The following is a 19822-nucleotide window of genomic DNA, read 5'->3' as shown; positions in this document are numbered from 1 at the left end:
TGGTAATTGTAGATGACATATGTACTACAGTTTTTAGGGATAATATATGTAATTTATCCTAACTATATGAGTTTGCATCAGCATTTTTCTTGATTATGATCAGAGGACAAAAATTAATGTATATAGAAGAGAAAACCATTATTGAATCGGCTACTAGTACACTGTTCAATTATATAAGTACTTAGATCATGATTTTATCAAGATATATGTCCTTGCATGATCACTGATGATGATTACGTGTATGAGAATAATTAATTTAATTAACCAATAATGTAAGCATACGTACCTTGGTTTGTATAAATTACCGTCAAATTATCACAATTTTATAAAAAAGCATATCCTATCCCTAAATTTTGATCTTGAGAGTGTTTAATTATTTGCATATTTAAAAAAAAAAAAAAAAACATAGCAATTAATATTGACCACGCTAAATAGTTGGGTTTCTTTGAAATCGAACAGGCCCAACAAGCCGTCTTTGTGTTTTATATATATGTGTGTGTAATTTATCCTAACTATTTGAGTTTGCATCAGCATTTTTCTTAATTATGATCAGAGGACAAAAATTAAAGTATATAGAAGAGAAAACCATTATTGAATCGACTACTAGTACATTGTTCAATTATATATGTATTTAGATCATGATTTTATCAAGATATAAGCACGTCAATCCTTGCATGAATGATTATGTGCATGAGACCGGAATTAAGATAATTTAATCAAACACTGTCTCGATGAATAGGATTATTTAACAAAATACATGTGAAAGATTAAACTTAAAAGAATTTCCAAGCACGGAAAACCAAATATTAAAGTATGAGGGTTGACGATTAACATGTACGTTACTCAAAAATTGCAGCACGGCAATATTAGTCTGGCTTATAATTAAAAAAATTAAAATAAAATCCAACATAGTTTGTTAATCATATTAGCTAGTGGGCAATTAATATTGACAACACTTGGCACTTGGGTTTCTTTTAAATTAAGCAGTCTGATTAGTTTAAAGATATTCTTATTTAAATTTAATTTATTATGAATTTAAAATATATTGATATATAATGAAATTAATCTATTAAATATATAGATCTCACATATTTATATTTTTATTCATAGTAGATCCGATTTAAATAAGAAAAATCATTATATTTGATATGATTTTTAAATATATATATTGAATTAAATTAACTTAAATTAAATTAAATTAAGGTTTACTGGTAAAAAAAAAAGTACATATTTTTACAATCGTGTGATTTTAGTTTGTCATTTTAATTTTAATTATAATTTATCATAATTTTAAATTTTAATTAAATTACATATAACGAAAATTTATTAAAATTAAAAAATTTATGAAAATCAATTTAATAAAAAAATCATTTAATTACAACAAGGGTTTTCAACTAATTAATTTTTATTGAAACTGATATTTATAACAAAATTATTAAAATTAAACTATTTAAATAAAAGTATAAAAACAAGGTTTGGACCTTTTAAATATTAAGCCTCGTTAATAATTTTTGGGGCAAACCGAAATCGTATATAGGAAGAGAATAACTTGCATAAGTAGCATATAAAATAAACACATATAGAACAATAATCTTTTAGGCAATCATAAGTAGCATATAGCAGCCATGCTAACAGACTAAACATTTTGAAGGAAGATTGATCTACTACGTATTTCTTGTCTTCCCCCTTAAGCTTTTGGATTAATTAAATTAATTGATTTTCTCACAAAATCTTATTTATTTTTATTTAGATGATACTTAAATTAGGAAAGCTATAATTCTAAAATTTGCCTGAAAAATAACTTTTTGAGAATAAAAAATAAAAACATTATAGAGAAATCATTTTTCCCAATCATAGAAAAATACTCTTTTAAATTTAGGAAAATAACTTCTTATTTAAAGAATGGAAATTCTCCTAATACTTACTTGGCTATCATTACTCCTTTTATTTTGTTATGGGTTGCTAATGACCAATTTAATGGTTTTTTTTACTTAATTTTTTATGATAAATTTAATTATTTTTAATTAATTTTTAATATTATATTAAGCAATAAAATAATTTAGTTTTTTAAAAATATATTTTTATAAATTATTTTATGTAATCCAAACGGAATCTTGGTTAATGAATTTCCCTTGGCTCAAAAGTAATATACCAGTGATATATGGGATGTCCTTAACATCAGATCGATTCCTTCCATGCACATGCAGTGCACCGTCCAAGAGTTGTTAAATTTCTTAATCACATAAATTTTCTGATTAATTTATCTGGATATTCAAAATCTAAAATTTTTTATTTTGTATTTAAATATTTTAAATATTAAAAATTATTTTAATATTATTAAATTAAAATTCAGTAATATTTAATTTTTATTTTTTTCCATTGCGTTAAGCAGGCCTCCAATGAAACACATTAATTGCGTTGGTCAATTTCATGAAACATGGGTTTCACGTTAATTAAAGAAGCCGTGGAAAATAAAGAAAACACGCAGGCAAATGATCCTACAAACATACAAAAATTAATTGGGTTAGGCATCCATCACAGTCGACTGGTTGAAAGTTGAAACAGTAGAGCCATTGGGCTTTTCGAGTCATCATTCATTAGGTTTCGCTTGCTAGTGACGACATTTCGTCTCTCTTTAATTACCGTTTTAGTTGATTTATTGTCACCACAGTTGAGGCCAAAAAAAAATAAAATACGTACATGTATGGCATTATGTTCTTTGTCACTTGTTATTCGACCTCATTTGGAAAAGTTTGCCATTGTCATGCATCCTGTGCTCAAACATTTGTTAAGTTCTTTCCAAAAATTAGCTTTCGAGGAAGATGTCCCAAACATAATTGTCAAGTATTCCAACCCAATTAGATACGTATTTATACTCCAAATATTTTTAAATAACTAATAATCATTTTCTTGGCACGTGAAATGTTTATTTGACCATCAATATTTGCATAGAGTTAGGCGAAGAAAATCATGGAATGGGGAAATTTTGTTCATGGAATGGGGAAATTTTGTTTAAAGTAAAATTATTTCTGTAAAATAAACAGTTTAAAAAGTAAAATGATTACTTACTAATTACAAATTTTAATATAAAAAAAAATAATTTGTTTAAGATTTGCATATTGTTTCCCAAAAAAGTTTTAAAGATGATGAATTTGTCAGAATTTAAGAAGCAAATTAATACTAAGCATCAGATTATTAGTTTAATGATATGCAATATCATCTAATTAGAGTAAAAAAATTAAAGCATAAGGGAGAGAAAAGAGAGAAAGACAAGGCACAAATAATGTGGTAATGAAAATTGACTATTTGCACAGATAGATCAATTATTTAATTGATTTACATGCCCAAAGAATTTAAAGAAAATAACTGAAAAAAGGAATCTTACAACTCTGTCCCACTGAGGACTTATTCAACCACAACTTCAGAATAATAAAGAATTATATAATCAAGGTGGCGCTGTTTTGCGACCCACCTCTTGATTTTCAACCACCCGTGTATTATACCACTAACAAAACAATAAAAAGACGGATCACATGATCTGTTTTTGGTATAATCATTTCGAATTCGCAGCTTGTACATGGGGTGATTTAGAATGGCGAAGCCGCCTCTCTTCGGAGAGCAGTTTGGCAAACCTGCAAGAATGTTTCAGACTGTTATTTTATGAACGATTAGCCTAATACTTCAATCACCAGAGCAAGTTGTGAATGGTTTTCATACCTTATAAGAGCTTCTTCATTGGTTTCTTTATTAGAAGGCTCAAAAACTCCAGTCTCCAAGTTCACCCTGGAAACTGGTTTCTTTAACAGCCCTTCGCCAACCTTTACAAGATCATCCAAGTTCTTTTTCGTGGCGACATCCACAGAAGAAACTGTCTTGTTCAAAGTGTCGTCCTGAACGAATTTTTATTCAGAAAATATTAATATTTTTTATTTTTTTAACAAAGAAATAGAATAATATATAAGATAATTGATTTAATTTCGAATTTGTGTTGTAGCTGAATAGAATTATTATACCTGAATCCGAAGGTAATTACTTTCCGAGTGAAGAGCTTTAAAGACCACAGAAATATGGAAATCTACCATGTCCGCACTTGCTTGGGTAAAAACATCGACTAAAGGTGTGGAACCGTGGCTTGTTAACCAACCCAACACACCCCATTTTGCTGCCTCAGGGGCACTGTATTTCTCTTCAGCTTTTGCTGTTCCAGTACCTAAGGATATGACTAGAAATCTTCCATAGTCCATTGGCTTTATAGGAAAGAAGTCTTGGCTTCCATTGATAATTTCCTTCGTCACTTCGCCCATGGCAACCAAAGTCTGATGGAAAATCGTTTTAGTTAATAGAGTTGACTTGCCAGAGAACATGCAATTATATTTGTAATTAATAAACGACTTAAAGTTATCGAGTACCGGATTGTTTGCAGCAACACCGCCATCAATAAGGTTGAATGCTCTCACTTCTCCAGATTTCTCATCTTTTGTTTCGAAATAATGGGCTGGAAGATAAGTTGGTGCAGCTGAGGTTGAAATGCATATGTCTGAGAGTAAAGCATCCATAGATGGGTTGTTCTTAACCTGGCCAATGAAAAACAAATTTCAGGGAAAATCATTGTATATCATGCATACCTGAAAATAGAATTTACACATTCATGTAATACTTGATAATTATAACGCGGTGAATTCTAAGAGAAGATGGCAAATTAAACCTGAAAGCTGGAAAAAATAGTAGGCTGAAGTCTTTTGATATCAAATGTTGGAATCACAACATTCGTCAATGTCTGGTTCAATTTCGTGTTTCCAAGTTTTCCCTTGACAAGAGCGCGTAGATATTTTCCGTCGTATTTTGGTCCTGATAGAGCTTTTATCACCTTTTTTGTTTCAGCAAATAATGGACAACTGTTGTTTGAAAAAGAATAATAAAAAAAGCGAAATCATGTTATAATTTACCAACCCAAAAGCAGAAAATAAAAAATAGCTTCTTTTGCGTTATTGATCGTTATGATTTTTTTACCTGTCTTGTTGGAAAATCTTAGGGCACTCATTCAGGTAGAAGTCCTTGATATCCTTGGCAGCAAACACTGGACGATTCTTCTCATCTGGGCTAGCAAGCATGGCAGTGACTAGACCACCGGTGCTTGTTCCTGCGATTACGTCAAAATAGTCTGCGATTCTTGCATCCTCACCATCCAATTTCTGGACCATGCAAATGCAAAAGACACGTATTATATATTCAGTTCTTGTAATCAAATTAAAAAATAAAAATTACAATATGAACTAAGGATATAAATTAAAGCCCTATATGTACACAAGGCTCTTTTTTTTTTCTCTTAAAAGTAAAAGAGAGTTAATATCCTTGCATGCGTGCATGGGTCATATGCTTGATGATGGACTGACTTGGAGGAAAGGCTCTTCCTGCATGTTTGAGGAATATTGGTATATATACCTGAAGTTCAGACTCCAAGAAGTGAAGGATGGTTCCGGGGATAATGCCTCTTATTCCACCCCCATCAATGCTGAGGACAGTAATCAGGTTTCCGTAAGTTGGAGGTTGAAGGGCCACTGCGGCTGTTCCTTCCATATCAGGAATTGATGATCAAGAGAAAAACTGTGCGCAAGAGTGATGATTTGAAGAGTCTAGGTGTGTGAAACTTAAAAATTTTAAGAGCTTATATAGTAGTGATCTTGATGTGTCGGAGATAGAAGCAGAGAGATTGTACGTATATATTGTCGGAGATAGAAGCAGAGAGATTGTAAGTATATATAGAGAGAGAGGATCCTTAGGAGGGAACTTGAGTAGTAAAGCCTTTGAAAATAGCTTGATGAATTTGTGATTAGGGATTCTTTGGACATGGGTATTTATAGACTCTCATGGTACGCAGATCGTACAAACACCCACTTTATTCCATGTTTAATCTTCATCAACTTTGACCAAACTTGCACTTTCCTGGATATATCAAAATATTGGACATAGTTATCAATAGTAGAGAACTTTGAAAGCTTCAAATTTGATTTGAACCCTGTAGCCTGCTCACAGCAACTCGAGTACACTAGTAGGTGAGACTCTTGCACGTGATTTGTAGGTTAGAATATATATTTAGGTGATGAACAAAGACCCGAATGAAGCCAATTAAGTACATACCTCTCCGATGGCATTGATTAATTCTGTTAGCTCCTAGTTTATCCACATTGAAGGGCCAATTTTTTCCCAGTTTATTAAATTATTCACACAAATACTTGATTTGTCTGGATGAAAACATTGACGAAGGCACAGTATGATGGTTTGCAATGTTGAATTAAAATTCAAATTTCATATTCCTAAAAGGCGACGTTTGAGTCGATATTGAAAGTCAATAAAAATGTTGATATAAAAATATATTTAGAGCCTATTTGGTATTACTATTAAAATTGCGGTTGATAAAATCACTTTTTTAAATATACTTGTTAAAGAGTATTAAAAAATAATTTAAAGTTAAATTTAATAAATTTTACTCATAATAATACTAAAATAATAAAATAATTTTTTCAAACTATTTTTTTAGGAGCATCTAAAATAGTATTTTTATTCTCAAAAACAGTTTTAGACTTCCATACGCAATACCAAATAGATAATTAATTTAATTTTATTGATAATTATTAAATTAGAAAGATAGTAGAACCTATTGTGATTAATAAATAGTATAATTTTAAATAATTTATGGAGTTATAGAGACTCATTAATTATTTATTAATATCAAATGAAAAGAAAATTATTTACCTAGATGTTTACTTTATTTTTAATTTCTTTTACATTTTTTGATGAACCGAATTGTTAAAATCGGCATTTAATATAATTTAAAAAAAATTGATGAATATTAAGTACTGATCCATTTTATGAAATCTCAATTATAATACATTATATTTTTTCAAAAAAAATTACAATGAAATTTTTGACGAGTTTCATATATTAGTGTTATATTTTAATATGTTCTTCATGATTGTCTAATTAAGCTGTAATAAATTGAAGATTTTAATTAATTAAAATACTTTGAGATCAACCATATATGATAAGCTTAATGATTTTTTAAACAATTGATTCTTCTTTCATCTATTCTTTTAAAGTGGTACGTAGTTGTAGATGACATATGCAGTGCATGTTTATCTTTTTTTTTTTAAATATGTTTATCCTAGCTAATATTATATGATTTTGCATCAGCTTTTTTCTTAATTATGATCAGAAGAACAAACATTAATATAGAAGAGAAAACCATTAATTGAAACGGCCAGTCGCTCACTGTTCAACTACATATATAATTATACATATTTAGATCATGATTTTATCAAGATACATGCACGTCACACGTTGCATGATCACTGATGATGGCTTTGTGTATGATAATAATTAATTTAATTAAGTAATTAAGATAAATTAAACAAACACAATCTGTCTGATCAACTCAGCTAATTTAAGATTATTTAATCAAATACAATATAACCATATGTTAAAGAATTCCCAAGAACGGAAAACCAAATATTAAAAGCATGGGAGTTGACGATTAATATGTACGTTGCTCAAAAATTGTAGCACGGCAATTAGTCTGGTGTTTGATTTATAATTTATAGAAATAAATCACATTTGTAATCAAAATGTTCACGTTGGTCAATCGATAAATAATTAAAAGTTATTTTATAACATGAAACATATGCATGTAAAAGAAAGGCCAAGTATATTTGTTATATTAGAGTTGGCAAAGATGCGGAGAAGCTTGGAGCTCGGAAAGCGACTTTAATAGCACAGATTCATTAGATTAGGGGAGTAGTGATTTAAACTTTTATTTTTTATAATAAAGTTTACGTGACTCAGTTTAGGGTTATGCACATATCATCAATATCTTATTGAGAGATTATGGGTACATCATGAATTTAAAATATATATATAATAAATAGATTTAGGCAATGTTTATTTTGGAAAAAATATTTTTGTCTACTACATATCTGAACTTACTTGCTTATGGGACTTCTACACATGGCTGCATATACTTCCTTTTTTTAATCAATATGATACCTTCGTGTCTAAATATTACATTCAACCATTCAAAAACTTGATCTCCTATTTTAGAAATTATTTATCCTGATTATTATTTTTCATAAAGAAATTCAAATTTAAAATTTTATTTAAATTAAATATATATTTATTATACTATTGATAAGTCTTCAATTAAATATATATAAAAAATTATAATCCAACCAAATCAAATTATATTGAAACAAAGGTTCAGTGATAAAAAAAAAAAAAAAGCCTGTTTTACCATTGTGCAATTTTATCAAGTTATTTTAATTTTAATTATCAAATTTTTCATAATTTTAAAATTTAATTACAATTATGTCTGACTAAAATTAGTTAAAATAATAATTTTATTGTTCAATATGATAATAAAAAAAATTTATATTAATTTTTATCTTAAAATTATTAAAATTAAAATATTTAAATAAAATTACAAAAACGAGGTTTGGACCTTTTTAATATTAAGCCTTAGACCAATTAGTATAAGAAACATTCAGGCCGGGCTTCGTATTGGCTAGTTTGGGGCCATACATAAAAAGGCCCGACTCGGGAACGGTTCAAAAATTGAGACCGAACCTATTAAGTTGAGTTTGACCATAAATTAAGTCTGAACCTTTTTAACACACACACACACACCATAAATTAAGCCAAAAATTGTGTTCCTGTGGCATGCCATTCAGGGCCGGTGTCTTTGGCAACCTCCTTCTTTCATTATTAGAAATGTGCTTTGAGCTTTGTGGAGAATTTGGGAATTTGGGTGATCTCTGCTTAGAAAGTGCTGAGCTGTAGGAGGCTATGTTAGTGCTCATTGGAATGCTGGGAGATGGTGAGTTTCGATAGGCGGCGTTGGACATATTCTATGTTCTCCTAGGGTTCCTAAGACGGACAGAGTTGTTTGGTGGTTTGGTTTGATTTATTTAGGGTGGGTTGATTTGATTTGTTTTTAATGTATTGAGTGGGCTTGCTTTAGCCATAAGTGTGGATCTCCCTTTCTCTTGTTTGCATCTATAACTAAATTGTATCTCTCTCACTCTTTAATGGACTTTTAATGCAATATAATATTAAAAAAAAGAAATTAAAGCATTATTATATAATTCACATCTCCAGTCTCAAATAATATAAATAATTCTAAACTTTATATGGATTGATGTGCATTTTAAATAATGAAGTTTTGGAAAATTTATAAATTTTTAATTAAAATATAAATTTAAATTCTTAACTATTTCAAATGCACATTAAAAAAACATATATTTCAAATGCAAGACAACTCTAAATTCACGTACATTATAACCCAAAGTTGCAAAATTTAATCTGAATCAATATTTTATGAGAAATTTTATTTTTCTTACATTTTCACTGTCATTTTAAATAATGAAGAGAGATTTTATTTTTCTTAAATTTTCACTGCCATTTTTATACACATAAATGCACATTAATTTGATAGATTCTTAATTAAGAATAAATAAATCGAAATTGTATTAAATTATTCTCTTATACAAATTGACTAAACTTGAGATGTTGCGACTTTTTTAGCGTTGAAGGATATCAGGACAGCCTCTTCCCTGCAGTGGGGGATTTTGTCTCTCGTAATCTCCTTTCCACAGAAAGCATTTTCGCAAACCTACATGCATGAAGAAGAACCATAGGGTTAATTTTGGTTCATATATATATATATATATATATATATATATATATATATATTAAATAAATTAGTATCTATAAGAGTTTGATTTTCATACTTCCTAAGAGCCTCAGCATTAGTGCCACCATTTTCAACTGGCTCAGACAGGCCTGTCTCCAAGTAATCCACCCTGGAAACCGGTTTCATCAATAGCTTTTCACCAATAAGTACCAGTCTGTCCAACTGCTCTTTTGTTGCAATATCAACAGAAGAATCTCTTCCTGTTAATGTATCCTCCTAATTTTTGTTTACAAGGTAAATGATGCTACATGAATTCATGGCTTGATTAATTAAGGAAAAGCTATGAAATGCGAGAGGCTATATAATTACTTGAATTCTTAAATAGTTTGCTTCTGAATGAAGTGCTTGAAACGCTACGGAGATATGGAAATCAATCATATCTGCACTTGCTTGAGTGAACACATCCACTAGTGGAACTGAACCACCATGAAGCAACCAACCTAAAGTGCCCCATTTGGCTGCCATTTTAGCATTGTATTTCTGCTCCACTTTGGGTGTACCGGTGCCTATTGAGATTACAAGAAACCTCCCATAGTCCATGGGTTTAATCGGAAAGAAATCAGGATTTTCATCAAGTATCTGTTTGGTCACTTGGGTTATTGCCACTAATGCCTGACACAACATCATAATTAAATATATCTATGTAAGACCAAAAAAAATAATTTTGTTTTATGATCATCTCAATATAATCATTCCCTGCGCATCTATTAACATACCGGATTATTTGCAGCGACACCACCGTCAACAAGATGGAATTCTTTAACATTTCCATCCGGATCTTGATTCTTGAAGTAGTGAGCTGGAAGGTATGTTGGAGCGGCCGAAGTGCTAATGCATATGTCCGACAGTTTAGCATTTAGGCATGGGAACTTCTTCGCCTGCATGCATGAAGTTGGCTTCTATTATCTCTTTTCAGTTCCAGCTAAATACAACTTAATTAACTTGCATGTGCATTAATTAGAGGTTCTTGACATTCATTTTGAATTTAAAACTTATAAAGATTTTTTTCTGATAAGCTAAATTTTAATAATTAAGACCAATAAAAACTTAATAAAGAAAATCGTTAAATCATAATCAGTAGATCAAACTCCAGGAAACCCTAAATATATACTTTTAAAAGATATCTCATTTGAATTTCAAACAAAAAAAAAAAAACAAAAAAGATACCTCATATGATGAAAAAATGGTTGGCTGCAGTCGCTTGATATCAAAACTAGGGATCACAATATTAGTCAATGCCCCATGCAATCGGACCTCTCCTAGTTTCTCCTTTATCTGTTGATGAAGGTATTTTCCATCATATTTGGGTCCTATTAATGATTTAAATATATTCCATATTGACCCACATATGCCCCTACATATTGCAACCAAATACTATTACTTTCACATTCTAATAATTATAATTAATTAATTAATTAATTAAATTCCAGTTGCTTGCTAAAAAACCTCTTCTGTGGAAAAATATTTGAACAGTGCTCGAGATAGAAGAGCTTGATGTCTTTGGCGGCAAAGAGAGGACGATTTTCTTCATTAGGAGCAGTTAACATTGCGGTTATGAGACCACCTGTGCTTGTCCCTGCAATCACATCGAAGTAGTCTGCAAGTCTTGCATCCTCGCCATCCAGCTCCTGTCCCAATTTCACAAGATTATAAGAAACCCTTTTAGATGCGTAATGCATTGTTTATAAATTTGCATGACATATGGATATAATGCATTGTATGTATGCATGAACGCATGCACGTGTACCTGTATTAAAATACACACAGACTTATAAAATGTGTATACCTGTAGTTGTGCCTCTAGGTAAGCAAGAATTATAGCAGGAACGATCCCTCTGATGCCACCCCCATCAATGCTGAGTATGGTGATTAAATTCCCATAAGTTGGGGGTTGAATTGGAAGAAGGGGCGACGATGGAATTCTTTCCATTATGAAGATTAAAATGACAAATTACTTGACACGTAGTGAAAGTGTATATTTATATATGTATCTACCCACCAAAAATTAAGGAACAATCCAAATTGAGTAACAAGAAAATGAAAGAAAGGCAATTAATAAAAGCTTTTAGGTAGCAGGCAAGGAAAAGAAAGCTCAAGTTTTTCAACTCTGGAAGTTTTAGTTTGCACAAGGACATCACCAACAAACCTATTTATTGAACAATTCTGCAAGACACGCAGCCCCTACACCAAGTCGTCACAACCCCAATCCAAATACTTGGATTACTTATATCTCATATCTTAGAAGGCAAATAAAATCGTCTAATTGTTTGATCAATTACTACAATTTATATTTATATAATATGTTTTTTTATAGCTGATGTCTGATGAATTATTCCTCAATTTGGATAATTCCTCCATGTAGATGCATGAACTGACCTCATCAGCTTGATTTTTGCCAGGCCTTTTAATTAAAATCTTTCACTATTCTCTAAATACTGACTTAATCATCCAATTAACGTAAATCACGTACATCGTTTCTCAGCTCTGCACGTACTTTACTACCTAAGAAAGATTTTTTTATATATATAGTAGAGAGTAGAGCCGCATGCTGATGATATGGCTGATAAGTATAAGATCATGCCAGCATATAAATAACACGTGAAAATCTTGAGACTAATATGCAAATCAATTGGTTTTGTGCGATATGGACCCGTCTCTTATCTTTTATAAGATCACAATTAAGTTGAACGATTATTTTCATATTTAAATTTATTCACGGATCTTTAATAAAATTTAATATAATATTAAAACATGTGTGTAATTTCAAATTTAATACAAAATATATGAATTATCCATAGATCTCGTACAATCTTCAGAGGTTACGTTAAGGTTAATTACATATGCATTGGATTGTTTATGTTGCCCTATAATGACTGATACCGAACATTTCATCAGCTCCTGGGTTGTTTGTCCATATAATGACCTTCAGAACCAACTGAAATCATCATTTGAGAATACGTGGCGCACCTAGTTATGAATTGCTGAGGTTTTCATGATTTATCTCATCTGCATCAACTTGTTAATTGAACTAATTAATGAGCAACTTCCAGGGCCCAAATTAACATCATCAATACTTAAAAAGGCAAAGCTTGAGCTGCGTTCAGTGGTAGTTTTGCTTGGTTTTTATGGGCTGGGGAGCTATCAGTTGTATAATATGACGCATTTGGTAAGGAAAGCTTGCAATCAATAAGCATTCGGCGCCATGATGTAAGCATTGGGAATTCAGAATATTATGGTAACCAAACATGCCAAACTTTGAAACTATCATCAATTCAGGAGCCCTGCGGGGTTGGGCCAATTGACGCAATATATTGTGGTTGAAGATGTCAAATTTTAATGTGAGATTTTGCATGATAAAACCTTAATTTTTGTTGAACCACAAGCCCAAATGCATGATTTGGCTGCAGAGCAAACAATTGTATTTTTCAAGTATCATTTCATTAATAGGATGGTCCCTTCGTTTAAATTAGATTAATAAAAGGGCCTAACACGAGCTCAACTCAAAACTCACTTTGGATTTCGAGTTCGGACTAAGTTTATGTTTAATGTGTTAAAATTAATCAGGACAACCCCGCAAAAGAATTTCGAGTTGAACTGTGTTATTTTCAGCCCGGCCCATTTACAATCTAGCTGTAAATATGCGCATATTGTAGGAGAAAATTCCAATTTCCAAGGGATAGACGGCAATGGCGTTGGCAGTTAGAGTACGAATTGCAATTCGGCCTCCCGCCATCTGCTCGTCCAGCGATTTTACTTGTCCTCCAATACAAAAACTTCTCACGCAAACGCAGACGCAATTCCCATTTCTGTTCAAGAGTTATGCTTCGTCTCTGTTTCAGACTCCGACGCTACCGTCGCCTTTCCCTCCCTTCCACTCGCTCCTTCTCTTCCTCATCCTCTTCGAACCCAATCGATCCCCAAAACAATCTCAAAAATCATCACCAACCACCAACCATCCACCACAACCCCCTTGTCTTAACCGCCAATGCTTCCTCTTCTCCTCGTTACTCCGTGCTCGGCCTTTCCACCGCTGTCGTATCCTTTCTAATCGCTTCCGTCGCTCTCCTCTCCTATAATGACCGCCACTCCTCAGAATGTGATTCTAATTTCATCCACACCGCCATTGAACACACAATTTCTAAATCGAACGACTCTTGCAGGAGAGTCTTTTATCACGTCAGGCAAACGGGCGTTGCCGCATCGGTTCTATGGCAGTCTTTGAGGTCCGTGCTTTCCTCTGCGAACCACGAAGTCAGGCTGGGGTTCGAGCTGCGGGTGGCGGCCTTGTTGGCCGACATTGCTGCGGCAAATGGAGGCCGCAGAGCGGCGTTGGTTGGAGCGGGCGGCGGAAAGGTGGTGGATTGGTTGCTGGAGAGTGTGGCAGTGCGTGAAGACGGGTGTAGCACCCAGGCTGAGGCGGCCAGGGCGCTTGCTTACTTGATTGCGGATCCGGATGTGTCTGCAGATGTGCTTGGCAGGCCTCGCGCTGTGCCCTATTTGTTGCGCTTTATATTTTCTCGCCAACCAAAGAAGAAGGTCAGTTTTTTTTTTTCTTGGCGCTATTAGTTCGCATTGTTGAGCGATTAAGAGGGTGTTCGGTTTGATGACTCCAAGTTGTGTTTTTGCCATTGATATATTGCATTTCTATGGGAGCAGCATTCAAGACGTAGTTCATTCGATATTTGTGATTCTTTGAAAGGTGGGAGCATGCTTGTGGCTGCCATCATGGATATCGTCACATCCAACTGCGATAGAAGTTTAGAAAAGGTTCCTTGCAAGCCATCCTTGCCTGGAAACGCTGAAACAAGGGATATTGCTGTAGCTATTGAGGTCATTGAGGAAGGGGGCTTGCATATGGATAGGCCGCAGGAAAATGAAGATGATGACAATGGTGGAAGAGAAATGAAGGGGATTGGAATTAAAATCCTTGAAGGTACAACAGTTTTAGGGCTTACAAGAAATAATGGGTTAACAAAGTTGGAGCACTCTAATTCCAGTAATGTGGAATCATTTAGTCAGACTTCTAAAACCCTCAGCTTTTTACAAAAGAAAGATGGTTCGCTAGCACAAAATTTGTCTTCTACTGTTGTTCCTGGACTCTGGGATGATCTACATTGTCAACATGTTGCTGTGCCTTTTGCTGCATGGGCATTAGCCAATTGGGCAATGGCATCTGAGGCCAATAGATCCCATATTCAGGAACTGGACCAAGATGGTCAAGCTGTGATGACTGCCTTAATGGCACCTGAGAGATCTGTGAAATGGCATGGAAGCTTGGTAGCCCGGTTGCTGTTAGAGGACCGACATCTGCCCATAAATGATTCCATTTCGGACTGGACTTCCAGTCTTCTCACAACTATTTCTCAGGCAAGTAAAAATGATGATATTCCTTTGGCCCAGGTGGCTTTATCTGCTTTTTTGCTTTCTGTTGAGAGGAGCCCAGAGGCACGGAAGATAGTGATGGAAAAGGGTCTTGAGCTGATGAGGAAGACAACTAAGCAGACAACAAAACACAAGCAAGTACAAGAAGCATTAGCAAGGGCTTTGGAGTTACTTTCTACAGGGGATGTGCATTTATCTCTTGAAGAGAGCGAAAAGTGGTCTGGCATTCTGCTTCCTTGGGTTTTTGGAAAAGTTTCCTCGAACACTATAGGATCTTCAGCCACAAAAATTCTCTCATGCATTCTTGAAGATTATGGACCTTCTTCTGTGCCAATTTCTCAAGGATGGTTAGCCATTCTCCTAAATGAAGTTCTGGCTTCGATCAAGGCTTCATCTAGTAAGGGAGGCATTCAGCCCAAAAGTGATAAAGTGAAGGTTTGTGAATATTTTTATCATTTCATTTAGCACTAAGATGATGTTGTATTGAAAAGCTCAACCAGGTTTTGCATAATGAAGTCTTTTATTCTAGCATATGCAATTAGAGTGTACTTTACCATATCAATATCTATAACTTTATTGAAAAGGCTAATTAACTTTTCATTCTAGCATATACAATTGTTATGTACTTTTATTATCTGTACTTGTATTTACAGGCTGATTAACTTTTGCAGACCCAAATTGATCAGTCCAACATTCTTTTCGCAACACAGACTGTTAATCAGCTGGCAGGTGCTGTCGTAAATCTAGCAGGGAATCAACTTAGAGTGGCCACTGTTTCTGTTGATACATTCCCACTGGTAGATCTTCTTTCCCTGGAACCTTTTGCTGGACCATTTCAAAACTTTAAGAAGGATGCTATGTCTAAATTTAATGTGGCAGATTCTGCTTCAGCAACCCTAAAGGGGATCAAAGCACTGACTGAACTTTGTTCTGAGGATTCTTTTTGTCAAAACAAAATTGCTGACCTTGGGGTCTTGTGTTTACTGAGGCGCTTTTTGTTATGTGATGATTATGAGAGACTGTCTGCAATGGAAGCTTATGATGCATCTAGAGCCCTTGAGGGACAGGAGAGGGTTTCAAATGTTGATGGTGAGACGGCTAATGCAGCTATTAATGGTCCATCTAGTCTGCAAGTTCCACCTACGGCTCACATTCGAAGACATGCAGCTAGGCTGTTGACTGTCCTATCAAAGCTTCCTCAAGTCCAGAAGGTTGTTCTAGCAGATAAAACTTGGTGTAAATGGCTTGAGGATTGTGCTAATGGGAACATCCCAGGTTGCAGTGATTGCAAAATGCAAAGTTATGCTAGGGCAACACTCTTAAATATATTTTGTTGTCACCATGCTGGCACAGACTCTGCAAACATTAATCTCCCTGAGAGTGGAGGTGCAAACAGAAACAGCAGTTGTCCTCAGTATAATGACATGATATTTTTAATTAATCCTGAAATGCCCCATTGGAAGTTCTGTGAAAATATGGATAGTAAGAAAGTTGGAAGTGATAAATCATCGTTGGTTGAGGCTGATTCTATTAATGGTGACAGTTCATCTGTAACCAAAACTTCAAACATTATTGAATGTTCTACTGCTGCCAATGAATCGCTTAATAGATCTGAATCAGAGGCTCCTCAGCTAGATGTTGTCTTTGTCCATGGTTTGCGTGGTGGGCCTTATAAGACTTGGCGCTTAGCTGAGGACAAAGCCTCAACTAAGTCTGGGTTGGTAGAGAAGATTGATGAGGAAGCTGGGAAGCAAGGAACGTTTTGGCCTGCCGAATGGCTTTCAGCTGACTTGCCTCAGTCGCGTATGTTTACCCTCAAATACAAGGTTTGTCTTCATATTGATTTTTTGTTTAAGAAGTTTTTGACTTGCTAGTTGTTCCTTTGATTGATTACATCATGAAATTTAATGTCCACCACTTATTGGCGGCTCTAATGTTGTTTTCTGAGGTGGTTTTGTTTTGGTCATTTTCATCCCTGTATAACTCCTGATTAAATGTTTGATGCAGTCAAATCTTACACAGTGGTCTGGGGCTACCCTACCTCTTCAGGTATTTCCTCTTTGATGATCTAGCTGTGTCAATGTCCAATTTGCTTGTTTTGGTTGCATTATTTCTCCATTCTCAAAAGTTTGAGATTCAAAAATGAAAAAAATTTCACATTTAAGAAAATCAGCAAATGATTACAAAGTAACCTACTGAGGGTTTAAAAAAGATGTAGCGTAAATATTGGGTTTTGAGACATTTCTACAGTGCATGTGTCATTTACAACTTGCAATTGGTGATCTTAATGGCCCAAGTTGACATAGATTGGGAGGTTTGATATACTTATCAGAGATTAATGCTTGTATTATTAAAAATATTTTCCAACTTGGTACTAAACAAAATTGAATATATGTTAATGATGTCTGCTACCATTAAAACTTGGTCTGATATTTATGTCTAATTTCCAGGTGTAATTTTGCTCATTTAGTGCAAACTAGCCTCCCCCTCTCCCCCCACCCCCCAAAAAAGCCCCTTCAATTCTGATATTTGCTTTACTAGTGACCTTTTGTTCTTGATGTTATAGCATTATTCATTTTCTCACTGAAATGTGCAGGAAGTCAGCTCCAAGCTGTTAGAGAAGGTTGTCGCTGCAGGCATTGGGAATCGACCTGTTGTGTTTGTGACTCACAGGTGAGTAATTATTCATATATCTTGTTAACTAAATAATTGATAGGAATCTCTCTCTCTGCTATAGTGTTGTTGCTATTTTGGTCTTTCATAAATTTGTTAAACATAACTATTGTTCAAGAAGTGTTCTGAGGGTGCTTAAGCTTAGTGCTGCTGCTGAAGTATCATTGGAATAAGCTTTCTAGCTTATGATAGACTAGCAAAGCAAATCCATGTGATATAATTTGCATGTGTTGATTCGGATCAAGTTTTGTTCAGTTTATGTGTATAATAGGCACCAAGAACTGGGTACTAGGGCTTTATGTTGTGCTTTTTCCTTTACTTTGTTTACTGTTATCTGCTTGCACCAAATGTATGGTGAAAGAAATGAACTCGGCCAGTTTCTGCAATTGTTTTTGGTTTATTCCAGGTTTCTGTGGCTAATTTGTGTCCTTTCCAACATTTGCATGATAGCATTGTGCTTTTGAAAGTAATATTTTTCTGGTGTTTGCAGTATGGGAGGCCTGGTTGTTAAGCAGATGCTGTATAAAGCAAAGGCAGAAAAAATCAATAACCTTGTGAACAACACTGTTGGAATTGTGAGCTTCACTTGATGGTTTGATGTTAACATACATTGCAATGCTTCAGTTTTTGTATTCACCAAGTCTGTCAAATTGTTTAGTCTTATTGTTTGACTCTGATTTCAGGTGTTCTACAGCTGTCCACACTTTGGTAGTAAACTAGCAGACATGCCTTGGCGAATGGGCCTTGTGTTACGCCCTGCTCCAACTGTTAGTATGCAATTTAAGACAATTTTTTGTTTCAGAATTTAATCAAGTTAAAAGTAGTTAGTATGAATTGATTCATGCTATAGCACAGTATTTGCTTATTTCACAGATAGGGGAGCTAAGAAGTGGATCCCCTAGACTAGTGGAGCTTAACAACTTCATCCGCCACCTTCACAAGAAAAGACTGGTTGAAGTCCTCAGTTTCTGTGAGGTAATATATGTCAGACTTGCATGCAAGTGTGTGTGTGTATCTTGCAAGTCTGATGGCTAGCTGTTATTGCTTTGCAGACCAAGGTAACTCCAATAGTTGAAGGGTATGGAGGATGGGCTTTGAGGATGGAAATTGTACCAATTGAATCAGCATACCCTGGATTTGGCGAACTTGTTGTAAGTGTTTTTCTCATAACAATATTCTTTGGCTCGTTTGAATAATGCATTTTTGAAGAATGGTGGATGAGTTTATGGCAGTCTTTTTTTTCTTCTTTTTCTGAATGGGAGGCTTTTGTTTTGTCAAATTAATGCATATGAATATGATTGCATTTTTTCCATCCTCACTGTATTATTTATTTATTCATGATACAAGTTTTGTTGAGAAATAGGATTTGATTGTATAGAATTGTTTTGGACAAGATGCGGTCAGAATTTGAACAAGTACGTTTAGATTTTCACACAAATTTCGTTTCACTACTTCTCAATAAACAGGTGCTAGAGTCAACGGATCACATAAATTCTTGCAAGCCAATCAACTGCAGTGATCCTTCCTATGCAGAGACATTAGAGTTTTTGCGCAAGCTAAAAACCCGTTATTCTAAAGAGGATGATGCTTCACTGTGATCTAATGTGCTTGAAAATCTGTGGTGATAATCATGCAAAAGTTTTGGATTAAGCTTTGAAATTGCATGGAGTCCGAAACAAATTATTCCATCTGCAACTTAGTAGCCTGCAATTTGGATTGCTGACCTAATGTGATGAAGCTTGCAGACAACCTATTCTTTCTGAATCATCATACACTCGCAAAAAGAGAGATTTTTTTTTTTTTTTAATGTACATTGTTATCTTGTGTTTTGTCTTAAAATTGTACATTGACTTTGTAAATCATGTCTTTCTCATGTACACTAGCATCTGTAAATAAGCCTACGCGTTAGAGTAGGTTCAAAGGTGGGTTGTATATACTTGAGGAGAAAGAAATGGAAGTTAGTGAAGGTTACAGAGTTTGATTTGTTTCCGCAATCCTGCAAATATGTTTTGATCTTTATGGAAT

The 19822-nt window shown here is 33.9% G+C and overlaps 3 protein-coding genes across 3 annotated transcripts; 1 reads left to right on the top strand and 2 right to left on the bottom strand.

Moving 5' to 3' along the window:
• Positions 1-3286: 3286 nt before the first annotated feature.
• Positions 3287-5815, bottom strand: LOC110664339 (patatin-like protein 2). The gene is made up of 7 exons (XM_021823978.2): positions 5443-5815; positions 5011-5192; positions 4706-4895; positions 4410-4574; positions 4014-4316; positions 3718-3890; positions 3287-3632 (listed from the first exon to the last, which is right to left on the bottom strand). Exons 1-7 carry the CDS (start codon positions 5575-5577, stop codon positions 3554-3556), a joined length of 1227 nt encoding a protein of 408 aa, XP_021679670.2. The 5' UTR covers positions 5578-5815; the 3' UTR covers positions 3287-3553.
• A 3636-nt stretch (positions 5816-9451) lies between these two features.
• Positions 9452-11854, bottom strand: LOC110664338 (patatin-like protein 2). Its single transcript, XM_021823977.2, has 7 exons — positions 11529-11854; positions 11189-11370; positions 10910-11096; positions 10459-10620; positions 10052-10354; positions 9780-9958; positions 9452-9661 (listed from the first exon to the last, which is right to left on the bottom strand). Exons 1-7 carry the CDS (start codon positions 11670-11672, stop codon positions 9586-9588), a joined length of 1233 nt encoding a protein of 410 aa, XP_021679669.1. The 5' UTR covers positions 11673-11854; the 3' UTR covers positions 9452-9585.
• Positions 11855-13380: 1526 nt separating this feature from the next.
• Positions 13381-19791, top strand: LOC110664336 (uncharacterized). Its single transcript, XM_021823971.2, has 10 exons — positions 13381-14278; positions 14399-15559; positions 15796-16950; positions 17132-17173; positions 17721-17797; positions 18288-18372; positions 18481-18564; positions 18671-18772; positions 18850-18948; positions 19264-19791. The coding sequence occupies exons 1-10, from the start codon at positions 13562-13564 to the stop codon at positions 19393-19395; spliced, it is 3654 nt and encodes a 1217-aa protein (XP_021679663.2). The 5' UTR covers positions 13381-13561; the 3' UTR covers positions 19396-19791.
• Positions 19792-19822: the final 31 nt, after the last annotated feature.

The sequence above is a fragment of the Hevea brasiliensis genome, chromosome 12, assembly GCF_030052815.1.
Source record: "Hevea brasiliensis isolate MT/VB/25A 57/8 chromosome 12, ASM3005281v1, whole genome shotgun sequence".
In the NCBI taxonomy this organism is placed as follows: Eukaryota; Viridiplantae; Streptophyta; class Magnoliopsida; order Malpighiales; family Euphorbiaceae; genus Hevea; species Hevea brasiliensis.
The sequence above is the reverse complement of the archived record's forward strand: the minus strand, read 5'-3'. Positions and strand labels throughout refer to the sequence as shown.